The 21,520-nt window shown below is 51.6% G+C and overlaps 1 protein-coding gene across 2 annotated transcripts; it reads right to left on the bottom strand.

The window, feature by feature from the left end:
* Positions 1-9,204: 9,204 nt before the first annotated feature.
* DRD2 (dopamine receptor D2) lies at positions 9,205-20,756 on the bottom strand. 2 transcript variants are annotated; one of them, XM_054395626.1, is made up of 7 exons: positions 20,475-20,756; positions 16,214-16,323; positions 14,809-14,945; positions 12,663-12,853; positions 11,226-11,318; positions 10,218-10,551; positions 9,205-9,398 (listed from the first exon to the last, which is right to left on the bottom strand). In XM_054395626.1, the coding sequence occupies exons 1-7, from the start codon at positions 20,754-20,756 to the stop codon at positions 9,205-9,207; spliced, it is 1,341 nt and encodes a 446-aa protein (XP_054251601.1). The 2 variants fall into 2 exon arrangements, with proteins under 2 accessions (XP_054251601.1, XP_054251602.1); XM_054395627.1 differs by lacking the exon at positions 11,226-11,318 and having other exon boundaries at positions 10,218-10,554.
* Between the last annotated feature and the right edge of the window lie 764 nt (positions 20,757-21,520).

The raw sequence follows: 21,520 nt of genomic DNA, 5'->3' as shown, positions 1-21,520 counted from the left end.
CCAACTCCTGCAGCCAGTCCCTTTCTTCTGGCTGTGTTTCCAGTGTTGGTTTTCTCTCTGCAGTGAGAACTTTGGAGGGGGGAGGGGGGGGGATGGCTTCTGCTACCCTGTGGCTGTAATTTGTTTGTTTGGCAGCAGTGAATCTTTTGTAGAGATGGTGATTAAAACCAAATTAATCTTAGAGTTTGGAAGGGAATTGGTTTGAATAAATGCAACTTGGAAACAAACAAACAAACAAACAAACAAACCCCCATGGTCTGTGTTTAGGAGAGCTGCTGCTTGTTTTTTTCCATGGCCCCTGAGGTGTGGAGAGAACCAAGATGTTTCTGACAGCAGTGATGGGAAGGTAGGAGGAGGTGATTTTCATGTGAGAAGAAACAGTGAATTCTGTGTGTTTCTCTGCCTTGCAAGGAGGTGGTTGTAGGATCTGTGCTGGATCAGACGTCAGCCTGAGACGTGCCTGACTCCTTCCACAGCCTTCTCATGGCCTGACTAAAATTCATTTTGCTCTGGCTGCTCTCTTGCCAGGCTCTGCCCAGAGCTCAGCTGTGCTGCTCCCCAGCTTTAGGGAGCATTTTCCTCCTCTTGCTTTGAAACCAAAGCATTTACAGAGCAGCTCCCCCCCAGCTGCACAGTGCAAGCAGCTCTCTTTGTAACTATCTGAGGGCTGGGGGTCAAGAGGGAGGGGACAGGGACAGGGGCAGGCTCTGCTCAGCTGCACCCTGTGACAGGAGAAGGGGCAATGGATGGAAACTCCAGCACAGGAGCTTCCACCTCAGCATGAGGAGGAACTTCTGCCCTGGGAGGGTCACAGAGCACTGGAGCAGGCTGCCCAGAGAGGTTGTGGAGTCTCCTTCTCTGGAGACTTTCCAGCCCCATCTGGATGTGTTCCTGTGTGACCTGTGCTGGATTCTATGGTCCTCCCAGAGATTGCTTCTGGATTGGAAAAACCACAACAGCAAACAACCAACCAAAAGAGATACCCCCCATGCCCCAGCATCACCAGTTAGAAAAGATCACATGAAAGCTTCCAGCTCCATCTGGAGCAGTTACAGAGAGGAAGATGAGGACAGGGTTGAAGTCACTAGCTGGCAATAAAGGATAAATTCATGGAATGGTCTGGGTTGGAAGGGACCTTAAAGATCATCCAGGTCCAACATCCCTCCCCACCTCTTTGTTTGCTGTTCTTAATCCTGTGGCACAGTTGTGCCAAGAGAAACTGTTCTGGATGCTGCTAGAATTTAGCTTTGGAGCATGTCTGGCCTCATTCCATGGCACTTCCACAGCTGAAGCTTATTTCTTCCTGAGCCAGAGGAGTGGTGCTGTATCTTATCTTTATTGCTATCCTTTGGACAAGATTTTGGTCTGCTCCAAGCAGGTAAAAATAAAACTTCTCACAAAGGAGTCCAGGGAATTAATTTGTCTGTTTGGAAAAGATTCCAGTCTGCCCAAAGGTTTTGCTGAGTCTAACTTTGCTTTTATGTGGAAGAAATCTTTGCCTAATGCCCAGCATCATTTCTCCCAGGAGAGCTGAGTAGGATTCTGTGCTGGCCAATGTGTTGCTCCTGTTTGACTGCACACAGCTGAGTTCTCTTTATGGCTTTTGTCTCTGGAGACTTCAGTGAAAGTGTCACAGGACATGAACCCACTGAGGCATTTCAGAGAAGTAAAGGAGAGAAGGGAGGAAAATAACAACAGTCAGAGAATTATCAGGGCTGGAAGGGACCTCAAGGCTCATCCAGTTCCAACCCCCTGCCATGGGCAGGGACACCTCACACCACAGCAGGTTGCTCACAGCCACATCCAGCCTGGCTGCAAAAACCTCCAGGGATGAGGCTTCCACCACCTCCCTGGGCAACCTGTGCCAGTGTCTCACCACCCTCCTGGGGCAGAATTTCTTCCTAACATCCAATCTGAATCTCCCCACTTCTAGTTTTCTTCCACTGCCCCCAGTCCTATCACTCCCTGACTTCCTAAAAAGTTCCTCCCCATCAGATAAAGAGATGAAAAGAGAGAAGAGGTGGAACTGATCCCAAATCTGTGGTGTTTCATAGATGCATAGAATGGGTTGGGTTGGAAGGGACCTTCAAGACCACCCAGTTCCAACCCCCCTGCCATGGCCAGGGACACCTCCCACCCAGCCCAGCTTGCTCCAAGCCTCATCCAGCCTGGTCTTACACCTTGGGATGAAGCCCTTGTGAATGGGGCTGCCTTCTCCCACTGCTGGTGCCAGCTTTACCCCAAGGCTTTTGAGTTGAGATATTGTCTCCAGCACCTTGCTTTCCTCAGACACCCTTCCTTTGTCAGACTGTCTGGGTGAGGGAGAGTTTGCCTGAAGGAACCCTTCCCTGTGCTTGTTTTAATCAAGGAGCTGGAATTTACTGGCATTTCCCCTCTCACTGATATCTCTGTTCCCAGTAGTTCACTCTCTAATCTCCCTGAGTGATTCTGGTTTCATCTCTGAAGTAATTTACTGAGGTTGTTTATCAAGGAGGCAATCAGACAATGTTTGCTGCAAGGTGCCTTGAGAACTGCCACACAGACCTGAATATTTGGGGTTGGTTTGGGTTGTTTTTTTTTTTTGGCTAGGTGGGCTCAGACACACAGGCATCTCCCTGTGGCTAAACAGCTTGGCAGGCAGTCACTGAGCCCAGGAAATGGCTCTTGGCATAATCCTGACTGCTGGCAAGTGCCAGGCAGGCAGGTTAATGTGAGCACAAGGAATGCAACCTGCAGCAGCTGCCACCAGCTGAGCAGTACATTGCCAGGCCACAACCATTCAGCCACAAACCTACATCCCCAGCTCCATTTGCTGTGACTTTGGCACCTAGACTCCAGCCTGGGAGCTGCTGCTCTGCTCTTGGGCTGTCACTGACAGCAGAGCAGAGTGCAAAGTGCCACAAAGGCAGGAGGAGGCTCCCTGATGGCTCTGCTTTCAGCCAGCCTGATCATTAGGCTGAGATTCTGTAGCCCATTTCCAAACTTGCCAGATTTGGGCTGGCTCAAAACCTTTTATCCTGTGTCATTGTTTGTCCCCTTCAAGGAGGGGAGACCTCATTGCTCTCTACAACACCTCAAAAGGAGGCTGCAGTGAGGTGGGGCTCAGTCTCTGCTCCCTAGTCTCAGGTGATAGGATGAGAGAAATGGCCTGAAATTGTGCCAGGGGAGGGTTAGGTTGGAGAGGAGGAAAAATTTCTTTGCTGCAGGAGTGGTCAGGGATTGTTACAGGCTGCTCAGGGAGGTGGTGGAGTCCCCATCCCCAGAGGTGTTCCAGAACCCTGTGGCCATGGCTCCTGGGACCATGGTGGGGTTGGGCTGGGTGAGCTCAGAGGCCTTTTCCAACCCAAACATTTCCATGGGGGTCACAGCAATGGGGGTAGGGGGGCTGCTGGAGGAGGGAGCCAGCACGGTGCTGGACAGTGATGGTTTCATAGCCACCCCTCAAGGCCCTCTGCTGGGTTAGGCAGGAGACCTGCAGAGCCCTCTGCTCTTGGGCTCCTCACAGTCAGAGCTGATGAATCTCTCCCATCTGAGACAGGGCAGTGTGCTGGAGGCTGATTTACCTCCTCTGTGCTGAGGAGACTCTCCAGTGAAGGGACTGCAGCTGACCTCCAGCCTCACCCTGCAGGAGCTGATTCTAAGCAGCTCTCTCTCTGTGTCAGTGGCTTCTGCTTTGCTCCCCCTCCACAAACCCTGCTGCTGCTCCTGGCCCTGGTGGATGCCTGTTAGCTGTTACAAACTGCCCTTAGCTCTGCACCAGCTTGGTGAAAGCCAGGAGTGATGGCTTCTAACCTGCAACAGGCACCAAACCCTCTGTGCTGCTCTTCAGCATCCCTGGTGTGAAATCCTGCAGCCTGAGACGTGAGTGATGTCATCTTCCCAGCCTCATCAGAGCTCTGGGTGCAGTTGATTGCATGCAGCAGGGAAGCAGTTGCTAAGCCTGGCTAAATGTGCTCAACTTGTTTTCATTATCCCACTTCTGGGTTTTTTTTTGTTTTTCTTCCACAGGGCCCAGCATGGCAGCTTGGGAATGCAAAAAAAAAAAAAAAAAGGTTGTTTGGGGTTGGTTCCCGCCCCCCCCCCTTCATTTAAAGGGCTTTGCTTTGCTGCTTTAAGCCTCTTTAAATGCATTTCTAGGGCTGTTAACTATTCATCACACCTTAACTGTGTTTAGTCCACCAGCATCCCTGTCTCTTTGGTGAAGGAAGATGTTATTTAGGAGGCAAAAGCCTATTTATGAAGCAGACAGTCTGGAACCATCAGGAAGCTGGGAGCTGGGGGTGAGGGGAGCAGCTTTAATTATGCCAAGGAGCTTTGATTAAAGAGAGGGAGTTCACTCAACAAGAGCAACTGGTTTTCTCTCTTTTTTTTTTTTCACGAGATGGGTGGAAGAAAACATAGCCAGGAATGACCCAAAACTCTAGGGCTTGCTCCAGGGCCCCAGGAGAGCAGTTCTGGCTTCTTTCTTTTTGCATGGTGTGAACAGAAGCTTGCTGGCTGTGGGTGTTTTGTGGTCCCCAGGCTGTAAGGGAGAACCTCAGGGTCCTGACATGGGGCTAGACATGCTGAAACCAAGCTGGGGGTGTTCCCCCTGCTGTTTCATCTTGCCATGGGAACAGAAGGGAAAACTTTGTCACTGTGAGGGTTCCAGAGCCCTGGAGCAGGCTGCCCAGGGAGGTTGAGGAGTTTCCTTCTCTGGAAACTTTCCAAACCCCCCTGGCTGTGTTCCTGTGTGCCCTGCCCTGGGTGCCCCTGCTCTGGCAGGGGTGGTGGACTGGATGATCTCTGGAGGTCCCTTCCAACCCTTCCCACTCTGTGATTCATTCTTCCCCTTGCCTGACACTCCGGGCTTCAGCCCACAGCTAGAAGTCTTAAAGGCAAACTGGGACAAGGGAGGGAGAGAAGCAGCAATGTATCTAGTCTGAAAAGCATGTCAGAGAACATACAAGAGCTCACCTGAAGGCCATCACAGAGCTCACCTGAAGGCAATCATAGAGCTCACCTCAAGGCCATCATCATCTCATCCTGTTCCACCTGTGGCATTACTCTAAGCCTGAGCCCTCAGAGCCAAGCACCACCACCACCACCACCACTGCTGCTGCTGCTTGGGATGACAAGGAATGAAACAAGCATCATCACCTCAGGGTGGCTTTGTGCAAGTCTCTGTTTAATTACAGTGCTGCATGGAGACATTGGTTGGTGCCACAGGTGCTTGTGATGGGTATTCTACATTCTGGACTCTTCAAGGAGCCCTGTTTGCACTAGAGACTTTCACCACAGAGGTAGTGATTTTTGTTGTTGTTGTTGCTGCTGTTTTTTTCTTTTTTTTTTTCCTTCCCCCCCCCCTTTGTTTTCCTTTTTATTTCAGCAGGATTTAATAAGCTGCTTAGATTTACTGTAATTAGTTTACTCTTCAATCAGAAAGATGAACAGAGTCACGAGTGTGGTGGGAGCAAAGCAGGCAAGAGCCAAATGCAGTGCAGGCAGAATTCAGTCAGCTTCTTAATGAAAACCTGTTCAGGGGCTGCAGAGACCCAGGATGGGCTTCAGTGAGCTGTGGACTGCAGGGAAGAGAAACAGGAACAGGAAGACTTCAGTAAAGCAGAACTAAAGTCTCAGTTACAAATAATGAATCACAAAACAAAGGCTTCAGCAAGGCTCCTAAGTTCTTCTGGAATGAAGAAATGAAATCTTCTCACCAGTGTGTTTTAAAACCCCCAGATGCCAGGACCCTTCCCAGCAGCTGAAGTCCTTGGGAAGGCAGAAATTCCTCACAATGAGGGTGGTGAGACGCTGGAGCAGGTTGCCCAGGGCTGTAGTTGAGGCTCCATCCCTGCAGACGATGAGACTCAGTGTGGCCCTGGGCATCCCACTCCATCTGGAGGTGTCCCTGCTGCCTGCAGGGGGGTTGGACAAGATGCCCTTGGAGGGTCCTTCCCAACCTGATGCAATCTCTGAATCTGCATTTGCCAGGCTCAGATCTGTGGGCAAGAGGCCTCGGAGTCCTGTGGTGCTGCACTTGGCTTCTCACAGGTAGCAGAAGTTTCTCCAAGCACCTCCCACCACAGCTCTGGGCTGCTGCTGGTGGCAGTGCCAGGTTGTGCACAGCTTGCAGAGGCTTTTCCTAGCTCTTGGCAGGAGTTTATTCTTTGTAAAGCCAGAGGTGCTGATGTATTTTGGTCCTCCCTCAGAGAAGAGTGATGAAGGCTTGGCTTGTGGGTGGAAAAGTGCTGTAGCTGCAGATGTTTCATGGGGAAGGGAAAGCTGCTGCAGAGGAGAACAGACATTGGCATTGCCACCCTCCCAAGGGCAGTGGGGATGCAGGGACTCCCACCAGATGCCTTTTGAGCCTGGAGTGTTAGGAAGAAGTGCCTTAAAGTGTCTTTGGGGTGGCTGAAGGGCTGCAAGCAACTTCTCTCAGCAGATGTTTAATCTCTAGCAGGTGGCACCAGGGCTTTTTGGGGGTCCAGGTTAGCAGACACAGGAAGGACAGAGGCCCTTCCTCAGCAGCTTTTCTCCACCACAATGTTCTGGAAGAGTTTGTCTTGCAGTGGTTCCCAAGACTTGAGTTAAAGGTTCTGCCTCCAGATTCAGGAACAGAAGTTTGGAACAAGGTGCAGAGTCTTGGAGGTGATTTCTGTCCTGGGTTAACACTGAACACAGAAATCCAATCATGGCACAAAGCTCACTTATGGTTCATCTTCCACTCGTTTTGAGGGATCCATGCCAGCTCTTGGGACAGGGCAAATATCCCCAATGGCAGCATGCAAGGATCTGAAAGCTTGGGTTTGGTCTCCCTTTGTATTCTTTTCTGTGTGGGCTCAGCTCCCCACCTGCTAAACCCCTAAGTCAAATGGCACTTTCCTGCTCTGTGGTTGTAAGCATGGCAGGAAAGTCAGCAGTAGTTTGTTACTCATTTCCCCCACCAAAATCCTGCTGACTTTGCATTATTCTTTGAATCATGGAATCACAGAATGGCTCAGGTTGGAAGGGACCTCAGAGCTCATCCACTCCAACCTCCCTGCTATGGCCAGGGACACCTCCCAACTAGGTTTTTTTGCCCAAGGACTCATCCAGCCTGGCCTTAAACACCCCCAGGGAGGAGGCAGCCACAGCCTCCCTGGGCAGCCTGTGCCAGAGTCTCACCACTCTCATCCTGAAGAACTTCTTCCTCAGCTCCACTCTAACCCTGCTCTGCCTCAGCTTCAAACCATTCCCCCTTGTCCTGTCTCTAGACACCCTCAGAAAGTCTCTCTGCAGCCTTCCTGCAGGATCCCTTCAGCTCTTGGAAGGCAGCTCTGAGGTCCTCCTGGAGGACCTCTTCCCCAGGCTGACCACCCCCAGCTCCCTCAGCCTGGCCTCACAGCGTAAGGGACTGGAAACCTTTGGATCAAGGTGGGACTCCTGTTTCACAAAAGACCTGAGAGCACCCACTGCAGCTGCTTGATGTGCAGCTGGCACACAGCCTGCCAACACAACAAATGCTTTGTTACCAGCACAGGAAACCCAGAGAATAAAAGAAACCTCCCCAACCCCCTTGGCAGTGCTCTTTCTCTCTGTTGAGGCAGCAGCTCTGTGCCCACAAACTGCACAGAGAGAACTGGGATTCTATTGCTCTCCAGACTGTGTTTTAACAGCAGGGAACTACAACTTGGGAGCCTGCCTCTCCATATGGCTCTTGTCATCCTCTAGCCCTCCATGAAGGTTCTAGCCAGGCCTATTTCCATGGCAAATTTTATTCAGCTTCCTGTGCTGTATTTACAGAGCTATTACAAAAGAGATCCATGGGCTGAGCACAGGTAAGGGCAGTGGGGGCTTGGCAATGCCAAGAGTCAGCCTGGTGAGATGATGCTGTTAGGAGCTGTCAGTTCTTCCAATCCATGAGAGATGGACAGCAAAGGGGAAGGGATGCTGGAGACATCCAGACCCTTCCAGAGCCCAGCCTGGACTCAGCACATCCAGCTTGAGGCTTCCTTGGGCTTTTGTTCTGGGCTGGTTTTGACCCCAAACAGAGAGTTTTATCTCCTCTCCTGTTCCTGTGGATTAGGCAGGGTGTCATTCTGCACTCTGTCTATCAAGGGCCATGGGCAAACAGAGCTGAGGTGGTCCTTGGCTTCGTGGCACCTGAAGTTAGGTGAGAAGAGCTGGACCTAGCTTAGCTGACTTGTTCAGGCTCCCACCCAACGGGGATGTGGCTGCAGCTGCCTCACCTGGGCCACTCTCCTCATGCCCCTACATTCACCACACCAAGGCTCCTCCCCCAGCTCTGTAACTCCTTGTAAAAGGCTGGGGATGAAATGCTGGTGGGCAGGAATTCCTGCTGGGCTGGCTGATGGTAGATGAGGGCTGGAGTCCTGCCTGATCTGAATGTCTACCATGCAATACAAGGTCTCACTTCTGGTAAGGATGGACAAAGATGACCTCTGAGGGTCCCTCCCAACCAGATGCAATCTGTGACTCAGGTTTTGGCTTGGGCTCCTTGCTCAGCTCATTCCATTGGTTCCTATGTACACTGATGTGGTGGTCCCACAGCAGACTTGTGCTCCCTTTTTTCCCCTCTGCCTGTTGCTTGCAGGCCTGCATTGTTGCAGGCATGGGATCTGTACGTGGCAGAACCTTCTCAGCCCCCTTTGGGGACCTCTTAAAGTCTTTTCTCAAGGCTGCAGCAGTTTCACACTTGGTAAGTCAGCTGGAGGTGAAGGCAAAGCTGTTGCACAGAGCCTGCACGAGCTCTGTCTGGCTCCTAGTGCAAAGCAGAAGGGATGGTCCTGTCTTTGGTGAGGGTTATACCAACGATGTGGCACTGCCAGCCAGTGGTGCCAGTGACCTGTCTCTACCTTCCCATGGCTCTGTGGCTGTCTGTGTCCAATGCACTCCAGGTTAGATGGCCACAGGCAAGAGCCAAGCCTTGACTTCTGCTGCCGCTCTGCGAGGGTAGCTCCAAAAAGTCCCAGAGTCCACAAGGTCACCTCCAGGGAGTCAGAGAACCTGCCAGCTGAAGGCCCCTTCCTAACATGCCCAGATAGAGATGCAGGAGCATGGCACTGTTGTAACCCTGCAGGCCTCATGCCCAACACAAGAGCTGGAGACCTCTCCAGGTGTGCGTGTGTGGCATCGGTCGCTTTCCCTCTGCTTCTCCAAAACGTTGGGGGGGGCTTGGGTTTGGATTGGATTTTGTTTTGTGTTGTTTTCTTTCATTCCCCTTCAACAGTGGAGGATCTTCATGAAAGCCTTGCGAAACTCCACGTTGAAGGTGGTGTAGATAATTGGGTTGACAGCACTGTTGACATAGCCGAGCCACGTAAAGGCGCTGTACATCGCCGGGGGGATGCTGCAGTCACAGTGCATGTTCAGGATGTGAGTGATGAAGAAGGGGAGCCAGCAGATGATGAAAACCCCTGGGGGAGGGGGCAAAAAAAAAAAAAGAAAAAAAAAGAAATAATAATAAAATATCAAGCAAACAAACAAAAAGAGAGACAGGTTTTGACTCCTGAAAGCTGGACGCGTTCTGAGGCGATGAGAGAGCAGCAAGGTTCTCTTAGGTATAAAGGGGTGGAAAAAAGGTTTTATCCCCAGGGAATAAACCTTCTGTTTGTCTGCTAAGCCTCCCAAGTCTGCATTCAGGCTCCCCAGCTAATGAAGAATTTCTCTGCTGATGCAGCTGGAGCAGCTGTAGCCAAAAATGTGGCCCTCAGAGGTGCCAGTTTCTTGCTGAGCTATGCTGCCTTCCCAGGGGCTTTCTTGCCCCTGCCCCCAGCTGCCTTTTGGCAGTCCCAACCCCCTCCCCAGGATGCAGAGCAGAGCTTCTTGAGCCTTTTCTACAGTGCTGTCAGCTGCTCCTAGCTGGGGAGGAGGCAACCTTGCTGCTGGCAAACTTCTTGCCTGACACAGCCTGGATGTCTCAGGTGAAATTGTCACTCTCTGGTGACCTGCAAGCTGCAGCCTACAGCAGGCACCCAGAGTGGCAGCTGCAGTGCTGGGTAGCTGTTGGTTTATCTGCAGAATCACAGAATTGTTAGGGTTGGAAGGGACCTCAAGGCTCATCCAGTTCCAACCCCCCTGCCATGGACAGGGACACCTCACACTACAGCAGGTTGCTCACAGCCACATCCAGCCTGGCTGCAAAAACCTCCAGGGATGAGGCTTCCACCACCTCCCTGGGCAACCCATTCCAGTGTGGGGAAGAAAGACAAGAGGAAGCCTTTGTGCACACTCACCCAGGACAATGGCCAGCATCTGGGTGGCTTTCTTCTCCTTCTGTTGTGAGAGCTTCCTCCTGTTCACAGCCTTGAGGAAGGTCCTTAATTTGCCATTGGGCATAGACTGGATCTCAAAGGCCTTGGCTGTGTGTGGTGTTTCTTTGGTGTGTCCATTCCTCTCCACTTTCCCAGGGCTGTCCAAGGGTGCCTGTAGGGTTGAGTTGGTGCCCTGGTTAGAAGGAAATGGCACAACCAACTGATGGTTACTTGGTGCTGCAGGTTGGATGGTGGTTTTCTCAGGGGGGCTGGTACTGGACACCATCTCCATGTCCATCTGTATGTGACTCTTCTCCTCCTGGACAAGAATCAAATGTCCACAACATAAAGACAGATAAATATACAGAGAGGAGCAATGAGCTTTCCTTACAGAATGGGTCTGGAGGATGCTGAGGATCAGTCCCTCCTCTCCCTCCCTATGCTTTTGGTAGATGCCTGGAGAAAGGGTGGTGAAGACCTCACAGATCATAACACTTTCAGGCAGAAGGGTTCAAGAGAACTGCAGGGAATGACTCTCCTTCATTGCACAAAGAGGCTAAGAAATGGGAGAGGCAGCCTCCACTCCTCAGCTTTTAGTCAGATTTTCAGAACAAAAAGAAAAAAACAACAAACCAAACCAACCAAACAAAAAAACCCAAATAAAATTAAACCAACAAGCAAAACCCAACCAAGCCAGGGCAGTCCAGGGCTTAAAATAAATAACAGGGAGGAGAAGAGACTCAGAGGCACAAAATGTTCAAATGTCATGGCTTTGGCAGCTGAGCTTTAGGTGAGAGCTCAGCCTGGCTCTGTGATCTCTGTGCTCTGAACCCCCTCCCCCCTGCTTCACTCCCAGCAAAGGGAAGAACATTTACATTTCGAGATCCAAATTTGCTCCCCCTCCCCCTGCCACCTGTAAATTCATTTTGTACCCTGAGGGGAGGAAAGGGGAAAGCTGAAGGCTCTGAACAGCTCCCACTTCTCTTCCACACTCACCACTTTGCGTTTATTAACTTGGAAGCTCCCATTGGACTTCACAATAACTCTGCAGAGCTTGACGTCTTCTGGATGAGTGCATTTGTCCTAAGGGGCAAGCACCAGCTCAGAGCTTACACAAGCAGAGAGTAATTGGGAAGGGAAGGCTGGGCAGGGAGGCTTGTGGCAATACAAACACACAGAGAGCATGAAGCAGCAATTAATCAGCGTGGCTGAGGGGGCTAAGGAGGATGGAAAACTTCTGGGAAGCAGCAGCAACAGAATTGAGCATCCCTTGTGTGTCTCAGCAAAGGGAGGAAACCACCAACACCTGTAGGGGTTGGAAGGGACCTCTGAAGACCATCAAGGCCAAGCCCTCTGTGGTGAGACACTGGAACAGGTTGCCCAGGGAGGCTGTGGGTGCCTCCTCCCTAGGGGTGTTCAAGACCAGCTTGGATGAGGCCTTGAGCAACCTGTGCTGGTGGGAGGTGTCCCTGCCCATGGCAGGGGGGTCAGCACTCTATGATCTTGAAGGTTCCTTCCGACCCAACCCATTGTATGGACCTGTGACTCTATAAAGCATCCATAACCTGATGGAGATGACAAGTGATTCATGCACTGGGGCCAGGGTTTATTTATTGCTGTTTAATTATATCCCTGGGAGGGTATTTCTCTATTTATTTTTTTTTTTTAATTAATAGGATCTTTATATTTGTAGCTGGTGTGCAAGGCCAGGCTGGATGAGCCTTTGAGCAACCTGGGCTGGTGGGAGGTGGAGGTTGGAACTGGCTGATCTTGAAGGTCTCTTCCAACCTAAAGCATTCTGTGATTGTATGCAGTGGAGCAGGAAGGGCAGAACAGGAGCAGGGAGGGGACTGTCCCCTTGTACTGAGAGCTGGGGAGGCCACACCTCCAGTGTTGGGTCCAGTTTGGGGCACCTCAATACAGCAGAAGAGATGTGGAGGTGCTGGAGCCAGTACAGAGGAGGACAGGGAAGCTGTGAGGGGCCTGGAGAATAAATCTGAGGAGGAACAACTGAGGGAGCTGGGGGTGGTTAGTTTGGAGAAGAGGAGGCTGAGGGGAGACCTCATTGCTCTGAAAGGAGGTTGTGCAGAGGTTGGTGCTGGTGATTAGTGATAGAACAAGAGGGAATGGCCTCAAGCTGCCACTGGGGTAGGTTTAGACTGGACATTAGGAAGAAGTCTTTCACAGCAAGAGTGGTCAGGGATTGGAATGTGCTGCCCAGGGAGGTGGTGGAGCCACCACACCTGGAGGTGTTTCCAGGTGGTTCAGATGTGGTGCAAGGGGTGGCCCTTGCAGAGCAGGGTTCTGGCTTGGACTTGGTGATCCTGAGGGTCTTTTTTTCTTTTCCCACCTGAATGTTTCTGTGGTTCTGAGAGGAGGGGGAGGGCTGGGAGAGAGGAGGGGGAGGGCTGGGAGGGAGGAGGGTACCTTGAGCGGGGGCTGTGTGTCGGGGCAGCGGCCGTGGCTGCTGCGCTTGGTGGTGACTCTCTTGCGGCGCCGGCGCAGCACGATGTAGATCTGCAGGTACACCAGCAGGGTCACCATGAAGGGCACGTAGAAGGAGACGATGGAGGAGTACACCACGAAGGCAGGGTTGGCAATGATGCACTCGTTCTCATCTGAAAGGCAAAGGGTTGCCTTCAGGCTCGTGGTCTCCTGCTGCCAGCAGCTGGCACCGGCTCCCTCCTCTGTGAGGAGGCTCAGGGGTAGCCAGAGTGAGGTGCTCAGGTCTGGGGGGGGACCACTATGTCAGCTGGGAGTAGAATCAGGGCAGCAAGCCCCCCTGTGTCAGTGTGAGCTGAAATTCCCCACCACCACCACCAACAACAACAACCAGGCTAGCTCAGTCTGGAAGCAAATGCAAGCTGTATTTGCAAGCAAAATCTACAATCTATGATGAAATTCCAATGAATATGTACAAATAGACACAATTCACAACATTTACAAATATATACAATCAACAGAAAAGCACAACCAAGCTCCCTTTGCTTCCCCTCAAAGGGGACCTTTCCCAAGGGGGCTTCTCTCTCCCAGGGGCTTCCCCCCCCAGACCCCCGTGGTAGAAAGCAGAGCTAGCTAAAGCAGAAAGTTGTTAACTTAGCTGCCAAGGTCAGTGTGTTATCTTCAGCCAGAAGAGAAGAAGAAAACAGCAGCCAGACAGCCCAGCAACTGCCCCCACTGCAGATTGCAGAGTGCCCCACTTTATTTTGAGTAATAGTTCTTAAACATTTCTATCTATCCAATGGAAGTGTTTAGAACAATCAGTATTTTGCTTTCTTACACCCAATAGTGACTTATTTACACTCTTTCACTTTCTCTGTTCTGAACTTTGCAAAGAAAGATTAAAAACACAATTTCAAACCATCACAGTGCCTGGCTGCTGCTTGCCTTATAACTGAAAGGCTGCTGAGCCCATGCTGTATCCACTCTCCCTGTGAAACCCTAATGGCTGAGCAGCCTCTTCTTGTCTCTCCTGTCTCAGGGAAGCTGTTTAGAATTCTCGGTTGGACAGCAAGACCTCGAAGGTCTTTCCAGCCTGCTTAGAATCGTTTTGGTTGGAAAAGACCTTTAGGATCATCAGGTCCAACCATTCTCTAACTCCACCAAGTCTGGTGTCTCTCAGCACCACATCTCTGCCTCTTTGAAACCCCTCCAAGGACGGGGACTCAACAACCAACTCTGGGCAGCCTGTGCCAGTGTTTGAGAACTCTCTGAGGGAAGAAATTTCTTCTGATATCCAACCCAAACCTCCCCTGGTGCACCCTCAGGCCATTTCCTCTCATCCTGTGCCTTTCCTTTTCACATTTTAATGTATGATCTATAAAGTTAGTGTAACATTGACAAGTGTTGTGTAAACATCTCCATAGCCTCTGCTGTGTAGACTTCTCCATAGCCTCTGTTGTGTAAACTTCTCCATAGCCTCTGTTGTATAAACTTCTCCATAACCTCTGTGGTATAAACTTCTCCATAGCCTCTGTTGTGTAAACTTCTCCATAGCCTCTGTTGTGAAAACTTCTCCATAACTTCTGTTGTGTAAACTTCTCCATAGCCTCTGTTGTACAAACTTCTCCATAGCCTCTGTTGTGTAAACTTCTCCATAGCCTCTGTTGTGTAAAATTCTCCATAGCCTCTGTTGTGTAAACTTCTCCATAGCCTCTGTTGTGTAAACTTCTCCATAGCCTCAGTTGTGTAAATTTTCCATAGCCTCTGTGTCTAAAACACTGCCCTGGAACAGCAGGAGTTGAGTCACCATCCCTGGATGTGTTTAAAGGCTGTTTAGATGTGGTGCTTTGGGATATGGTTTAGGGGTGAGCTTTGGAGAGCAGGGTTAATGGTTGGACTTGATGATCCCAGGGGTCCTTTCCAACCTGAATGATTCTATGATTCTATGAATCAGACTCAGAAGTGGCTACAGAAACGGTCTGGGATGACACTTGAGGAGGACACCTGGGAAAGGGATTGCTCCACCCCGGTGCACCTAAACCCGATCCCCACCTGCGCTCAGAAGACTCTCTGAGCAGCCAGTAAAGCCAAGAAGATGCCAGCAGCCAGCTGCAGGTGGCATAACACTCACCTGTGTTGTTGAGGCCAAAGAGGAGAGGGCAGGAGATGGCAAAGGAGAGCACCCAGACCACAGAGATCATGACGGTGACCCTGCGCTTGGAGCTGTAGCGAGTGTTGTACAGCATGGGCATGGCTACTGCTGTGTACCTGCAGGGGTACAACCAGGCTGTGGTTATCCTGCCAGGGCTGGGCACTCCTAGTGAGGATAAAACCCAGGCTGTGGTTATCCTGCCAGGGCTGGGCACTCCTAGTGAGGATACAACCCAGGCTGTGGTTATCCTGCCAGGGCTGGGCACTCCTAGTGAGGATAAAACCCAGGCTGTGGTTATCCTGCCAGGGCTGGGCACTCCTAGTGAGGATAAAACCCAGGCTGTTGTATCCTGCCAGGGCTGGGCACTCCTAGTGAGGATACAGCCCAGGCTGTGGTTATCCTGCCAGGGCTGGGCACTCCTAGTGAGGATAAAACCCAGGCTGTGGTTATCCTGCCAGGGCTGGGCACTCCTAGTGAGGATACAACCCAGGCTGTGGTTATCCTGCCAGGGCTGGGCACTCCTAGTGAGGATACAACCCAGGCTGTTGTATCCTGCCAGGGCTGGGCACTCCTAGTGAGGATACAACCCAGGCTGTGGTTATCCTGCCAGGGCTGGGCACTCCTAGTGAGGATAAAACCCAGGCTGTGGTTGTCCTGCCAGGGCTGGGCACTCACTGAGGATACAGCCCAGGCTGTGGTTGTCCTGCCAGGGCTGGGCACTCCTAGTGAGGATAAAACCCAGGCTGTGGTTATCCTGCCAGGGCTGGGCACTCCTAGTGAGGATACAGCCCAGGCTGTGGTTGTCCTGCCAGGGCTGGGCACTCAGTGAGGATAAAACCCAGGCTGTGGTTATCCTGCCAGGGCTGGGCACTCAGTGAGGATAAAACCCAGGCTGTGGTTATCCTGCTAGGGCTGGGCACTCACTGAGGATACAGCCCAGGCTGTGGTTATCCTGCCAGGGCTGGGCACTCTGTGGGAAATTACAGAGTTCCTGTGTCTGGCCAAGCAGGTGGAGTTTCAGGAGGCTCCAAGGTGTTTGCCTTCCCTGGTTTGGAAGGCATGGGGCTGAGGTCAGCCTAGCGGGGTGGTTTTTCTTCCACTCTCTCTGAGCTGCTGCCTCCCCACTGGTGTCTGCTCTACCAGAAAGAGAAGGGCTGAACTAATGGGGACACAGAGAGTTCCATTTACATCCTGGGGAGCAGCATCTCTATAGCTGCTTCTGATGGAACCCTTCTGGTGCTCAGACCTCCTTTAGGTCCCTTTCAGAGGGTGCCAGCATCACCAGCTCTCCCTTGCTCTGAGTCAGAGGTAAAATTAGCCCAGATAGAGATGGCTGTGGTTGCTGCTGTGGATTTAACACGACCTGCTGCCATGGAGCCCTCACCTGTCAATGCTGATGGCACAGAGGTTGAGGATGCTGGCAGTACACATCATAACATCCAGGGTTACAAAGATGTCACAGTGGATCCGACTGAACCTCCACTCACCCACCACCTGCAGAGACAGAGAGAAGGAGGTCAGTGAAAGGATTCACTGAGGAGATGCTACTGAGAGGCTCTGAAGGGAGGACTGGGCACAGAGACAGCTGCTTGCTGGGAGCTGGAGCTCTGCTGGTTCAAGAGGGATCCAAGTTCTGCCCAGAGAAGCTCCAGCTGCACTCAGTGGTGTATCAGGTAGGGCTGTTTGCCTCTGAGTGCCTTCAAGCCTTGGTCCTGCCTAGTCTACAGCTCTCAGATGACAGCATGGCCACAACAGAGGTGCTCTGCTCCATCCCAGTTGTTCCTAAGGGCATCCCCCTGAGGGCTGCTGTGAATTTTGTCCTACCTGATTCCATCCTCAAGCCCAAAGAGCAAACACAAGCTCCTGGGCTCATATTCCAATGACAAAAGTGAGTGCAGACCTGAGAGTGAAATATGTAAGTTTGGGAGGCTCTGAAGGTTTCTCTGTTCAATTATTTCCTGATGGAATTTGTTCTACTCCAATCTGGTGGGAGCCCACCTGGAGCTCTGTGTCCAGTTCTGGAGCCTCTATTACAGGAAGGATCTGGAGATGCTGGAAGGTGTCCAGAGAAGGGCCATGAGGATGAGCAGAGGGCTGGAGCTGCTCTGCTCTGGAGACAGCCTGAAAGAGTTGGGGTTGTGCAGGCTGGAGAAGAGAAAGCTCCCAGGAGACCTTCTTGTGGCCTTCCAGGATCTGAAGGGGGTGACAGAAAAGCTGGGGAGGGACTTTTGAGGGTGTCAGGGAATGATAGGAATGGGGGGAATGGAGCAAAACTAGAAAGAGGAAGATTCAGGTTGGATGTTAGGAAGACATTCTTCCCCAGGAGGGTGGTGAGAGACTGGCACAGGTTGCCCAGGGAGGTGGTGGAAGCCTCATCCCTGGAGGTTTTTGCAGCCAGGCTGGATGTGGCTGTGAGCAACCTGCTGTGGTGTGAGGTGTCCCTGCCCATGGCAGGGGGGTTGGAACTGGCTGAGCCTTGAGGTCCCTTCCAGCCCTGACAGTTCTGTGATTCTATTCTATGATATGTAGGAGCTGAAACAGATCTCTGAGGCATTGCAAAGAAGCATTAGGAAGGAAATACATCAACTTTATATCCTGAGCAGCTCTGATTGTACTGACAGCTTTTTATCAGAGGCATCTCTGCAGTGATACCCAGCAAAGATCAGCTGAAACTTCTCACTTTAAAGAACCAGGGTAGAAAATCCTCATGGAGTTTGTTTGTTGTTGGTTTGGGGACCAAAATAATTCCAAGTGAAGACTCTCTGACACCCTACAAGTTGTGATATAGACCTAGTGACAACCCTGGCAGTCAGCAGTAGCCTTTTTCCCTCTTCACTTCTCTTTGCTGTTGAAACTGAACTTTGCCAATGAAGTTCAACAGCAATTATCAGGACTGCTGTATTTGACATGTGATTGGAGGGGGGGGGGGAGAAGAGGAAAAAAATAATAAAAATGTATATTTCCCTCTAATAAAAATAGAGTCCTACTGCATTTGAAAATAGAATGAATAAGATACCTATTCTTCAGTTATTTCTGCTCTGATATACATAACCATAGGCAGCAGAAAGAAGGAAGAAATGACTGCATTGAAGCCTGAGTGACAGATGAATGCTCAGTGATTAAAAAAGCACTTAAGAGGCAGCTCCAAGCAGGAACTTGGAGGAGAATTTGCCCAAAGGCAAAAGGTTTCCAACCAGCCACAAGCCTCTGCAAAATCACTGTCCTGAGTGCAAGTTTGTGCTGTGAGGATAGGCTGAGGGAGCTGGGGGTGGTCAGTATGGAGGGGAGAAGGCTCCAGGAGACCTCAGAGAAGCCTTCCAAGAGCTGAAGGGATCCTGCAGGAAGGCTGCAGAGGGCTTTTCATGAGGGTGTCTGGAGACAGGCCAAGGGGGAATGGTTTGAAGCTGAGGGAGAGCAGGGTTAGACTGGAGCTGAGGAAGAAGTTCTTCAGTGTGAGGGTGGTGAGACTCTGGAATGAGCTGCCCAGAGTAGCTGTGGCTGCCTCCTCCCTGGGGCTGTCTAAGGCCAGGCTGGATGCCTCCTTGGACAAACAAAACTAGCTGAGAGGTGTCCCTGCCCATGGAGGGGGCTTGGAGTAGAGGAGCTCTGAGTCCCTTCTAGCCTGAGCCATTCTGTGATTGGAGTTCATGGGAGATGCTGGAAACTACAGCAGGTCTCTGTCTTAGAGCTGGGTCTGAAAGACCAGGAGCTTCTCACAGCCTAAACCAGGCTGTGGCAGAAGAGCAGAACTAGACCCAGAGGCTGCAGTCACAAGCAGCCTGTGGTCATGCTGAGAAGCTTTAGCAGTTGTCTGGTGCTTTACATTGTAAAAGGGCCACGAAGCCAATAATTAACTGGAGTGCTAATTAGTCCAGTGGTTCCTCACCAGGCTGTGCCCTGTCACTGGGCTTGATTTGCTCTGCATTAATCTTTAACAGGCTAATCAATTGATTATGGCCTCTTTCTCTGCTCTCCTCTCTGTTTTATCGTTTTCTCTCATTAAAAAAACCCCAAAGTTCCTGGAAATTAACTGCCAACTCAATCTCATTTCACTCTTACACTTCCTCACCACCTTTATTCCCTCACCAGTGTGCCAGCTCTCAGCAGCCCAGAGAAGGAGGCTGGAGGGCTGTGGTATCTTCTCCCAACCTTTCCTCCAGGGAAGCATTTCATTCTTTCAGGCAGTTGGCTGTTGCAAGAGGCCTTTACTTTGCATCCAGTAAAGAGGTGGCACCCCAGGGAGTATTTGGCTTTCCCAACCAGCAGTGCCACTCAGATGTGGCTCTGTGTGCAGAGGCTTGGAGCTCTCCTGTAGCCAAGTGACAACCCTGTGAGAAGCAGCTGCCTTGTGGTGCTCTTTCTCTTACAGACTGTGGCATGAGAGCTCTGGGTTTACAGCCTCCTGCCACAGCTTCCTGCTCTTCTTACTACTTGTCCTGCTTTTGCTGGGACAGCCCCAGGCCAGCCATGGGCTGTTGGCAGTTTGGAGTCAGCCAGGGCAGCTGCTCCCTGCTGGCTCCAGGTGAATCCCATCCCCTAAATGCCATGCTGAGGATAAAGTGGGGAGTTTGCTGAAGGTGAAGGCTTCTCCTGCTCCACCTCCTCTTCCTTCTGCTGCTTGCCCCTGCCCTGGAGAGCTTCACCATCCTGCTTGCCTCTTGGTGCACGCCTGGGCTGAGTGTCACTTTCCACGCTTTCTATTGGCATTGGTGCCACTTTGGCTCTTTAAATCCATGTATATTTCCTCCTGTGAGTCTCCCCTCTTCCTGATCACTTTCTCAGCTGGGGAGGGGTCGTTTGGTGGTGGAACAATAGGGTATGGACTGGAGAGACCCTGCTTTAGCCCTTCAGAAGCAGGGTTTGCTTGCTGATGGAGCTGGGTAGCCTGACAGCCAGGCTGCTGCTGCAGACTCCTCATCTCCAGCTTTGAAAACACACTGGGGGCCTTTTCCTTGCAACTCCTTCACTTAAAGGCCACATTGTCCACAGAATTGGGTTGTCCTCTGAACAGCTGTGTGTTTTCAAGGCAGCCCTTAGCCTGCTCTGGTGGCTGTTCCCTGGGAAAACCTGAGCAGCTCTTAGGAAAATCATCTCCCTTTTCTTTGGGGGAATTCAGGAGGTCCTGAAATAGCTGCTGGCCAGGCTGCTAAATCTCTTTCTTCCCTCTCTCTGCTCATTCAACATAAACATTCAGTGCTGCACAAGGAAACTTGAGGGCTGGAGCACCTGTCCTGTGAGGACAGACTGAGAGAGTTGGGGTTATTCAGTCTGGAGAAGAGAAGGCTCTGAGGAGACCTTCTTGTGGCCTTCCAGGATCTGAAGGGAGCCCCAAGAAAGCTGGGGAGGGACTTTTGAGGGTGTCAGGGAGTGACAGGACTGGGGGGAATGGAGCAAAACTAGAAATGGGGAGATTCAGGTTGAATGTTGGGAAGAAATTCTTCCCCAGGAGGGTGGTGAGAGACTGGTACAGGTTGCCCAGGGAGGTGGTGGAAGCTTCATCCCTGGAGGTTTTTGCAGCCAGGCTGGATGTGGCTGTGAGCAACCTGCTGTAGTGTGAGGTGTCCCTGCCCATGGCAGGGGGGTTGGAACTGGCTGAGCCTTGAGGTCCCTTTCAGCCCTGACAATTCTGTGATTCTCTGACCTACCTCCAGATAGAGCACCCAAGGCATGACCAGAGTTGCTACCAAGAGATCTGCCACTGCCAAGCTGACAATCAGGTAGTTGGTGGTGGTCTGGAGGGCTTTCTCCCTGGACACAGCCATGCACACCAGCACATTGCCAAAAACAATGACAAAGATGAGGAGGGTGAGCAGCATGGCATAGTAGTTGTAGTGAGGCTTCTGGTCTGCATTGGACTCGTTGAGTGGCTTGCTCCAGTTCCTGTCCTCGAGGTCACCGTTGTACCAGGAGAGGTTTAGGGGATCCATGGAGGGAAAGGTGCCAGGTTCCAGCTCCACCCTGACACAAAGATGTAGAAAAGATAGTCAAAGGCCAGTGTAAAGCACAGGTAAAGCAGGTACACAGCCACTACCTTGCTCAGGGTGCTTTGGAGTCAGTTCCAATCCCCTGCCAGGGGCAGGGACACCTCCCACCAGCCCAGGTTGCTCAAGGGCTCATCCAACCTGGCTTTGGACACCTCCAGGGAGGGGACATCCACAGCCTCCCTGGGCATCCTGCTCCAGTGTCTCCCCACCCTCACTGGGAAGAATTTCTAGTCTCAATCTGCCCTAGCTAGTAGGTTACAGTGCAATGAGGCCAGCAAGAAGAGAGCCCCCCACAGCTGCAGAGGTTCTCTGGAGTGACATTCAGCCATGCTGAGCACTTCAGCCCCTAGCCAGCTTTGCTTGTGAGCTTAAAAGCAGAGCCTTGAGGTCTGTGCCTGGGCCTGAGGCAGACCCTACATCAAGAAATGGGGACACACACATCAGGGAGTGTGACCCAAGGGCACATGCAGGAGTTGTTTGAAGGCACCTGGACACCTGGGCTGACTTTGGGTTGTGTGTTCCTGATCTGAGAGGTCTCAAAGGCTCCCCAGAGAGGTTGTGGAGTCTCCTCTGGAGACTTTCAAGCCCCATCCTGTGTGACCTGTTCTGGATTCTCTGCTCCTGCTCTGGCAAGAGGGTTGGCCTTGATGATCTCCTGAGGTCCCTTCCAACCCCTAACATCCTGTGAGCCTGCGTGAAAGGGATTC

This window comes from Indicator indicator, chromosome 34 (assembly GCF_027791375.1).
Source record: "Indicator indicator isolate 239-I01 chromosome 34, UM_Iind_1.1, whole genome shotgun sequence".
Taxonomy (NCBI): Eukaryota; Metazoa; Chordata; class Aves; order Piciformes; family Indicatoridae; genus Indicator; species Indicator indicator.
The sequence above is the reverse complement of the archived record's forward strand: the minus strand, read 5'-3'. Positions and strand labels throughout refer to the sequence as shown.

What these genes read in the sequence shown, in the direction of transcription:
- DRD2 (XM_054395626.1), bottom strand. Translation starts at nt 20,756, where the DNA reads ATGGATCCCCTAAACCTCTCCTGGTACAACGGTGACCTCGAGGACAGG. An exon ending in ACACACAGCCCCCGCTCAAG is followed by an intron (nt 11,319 to 12,662) that starts GTACCCTCCTCC and finishes CTTGCCCCTTAG; the next exon opens with GACAAATGCACTCATCCAGA. An exon ending in GATGCTGGCCATTGTCCTGG is followed by an intron (nt 9,399 to 10,217) that starts GTGAGTGTGCAC and finishes CCCCTCCCCCAG; the next exon opens with GGGTTTTCATCATCTGCTGG.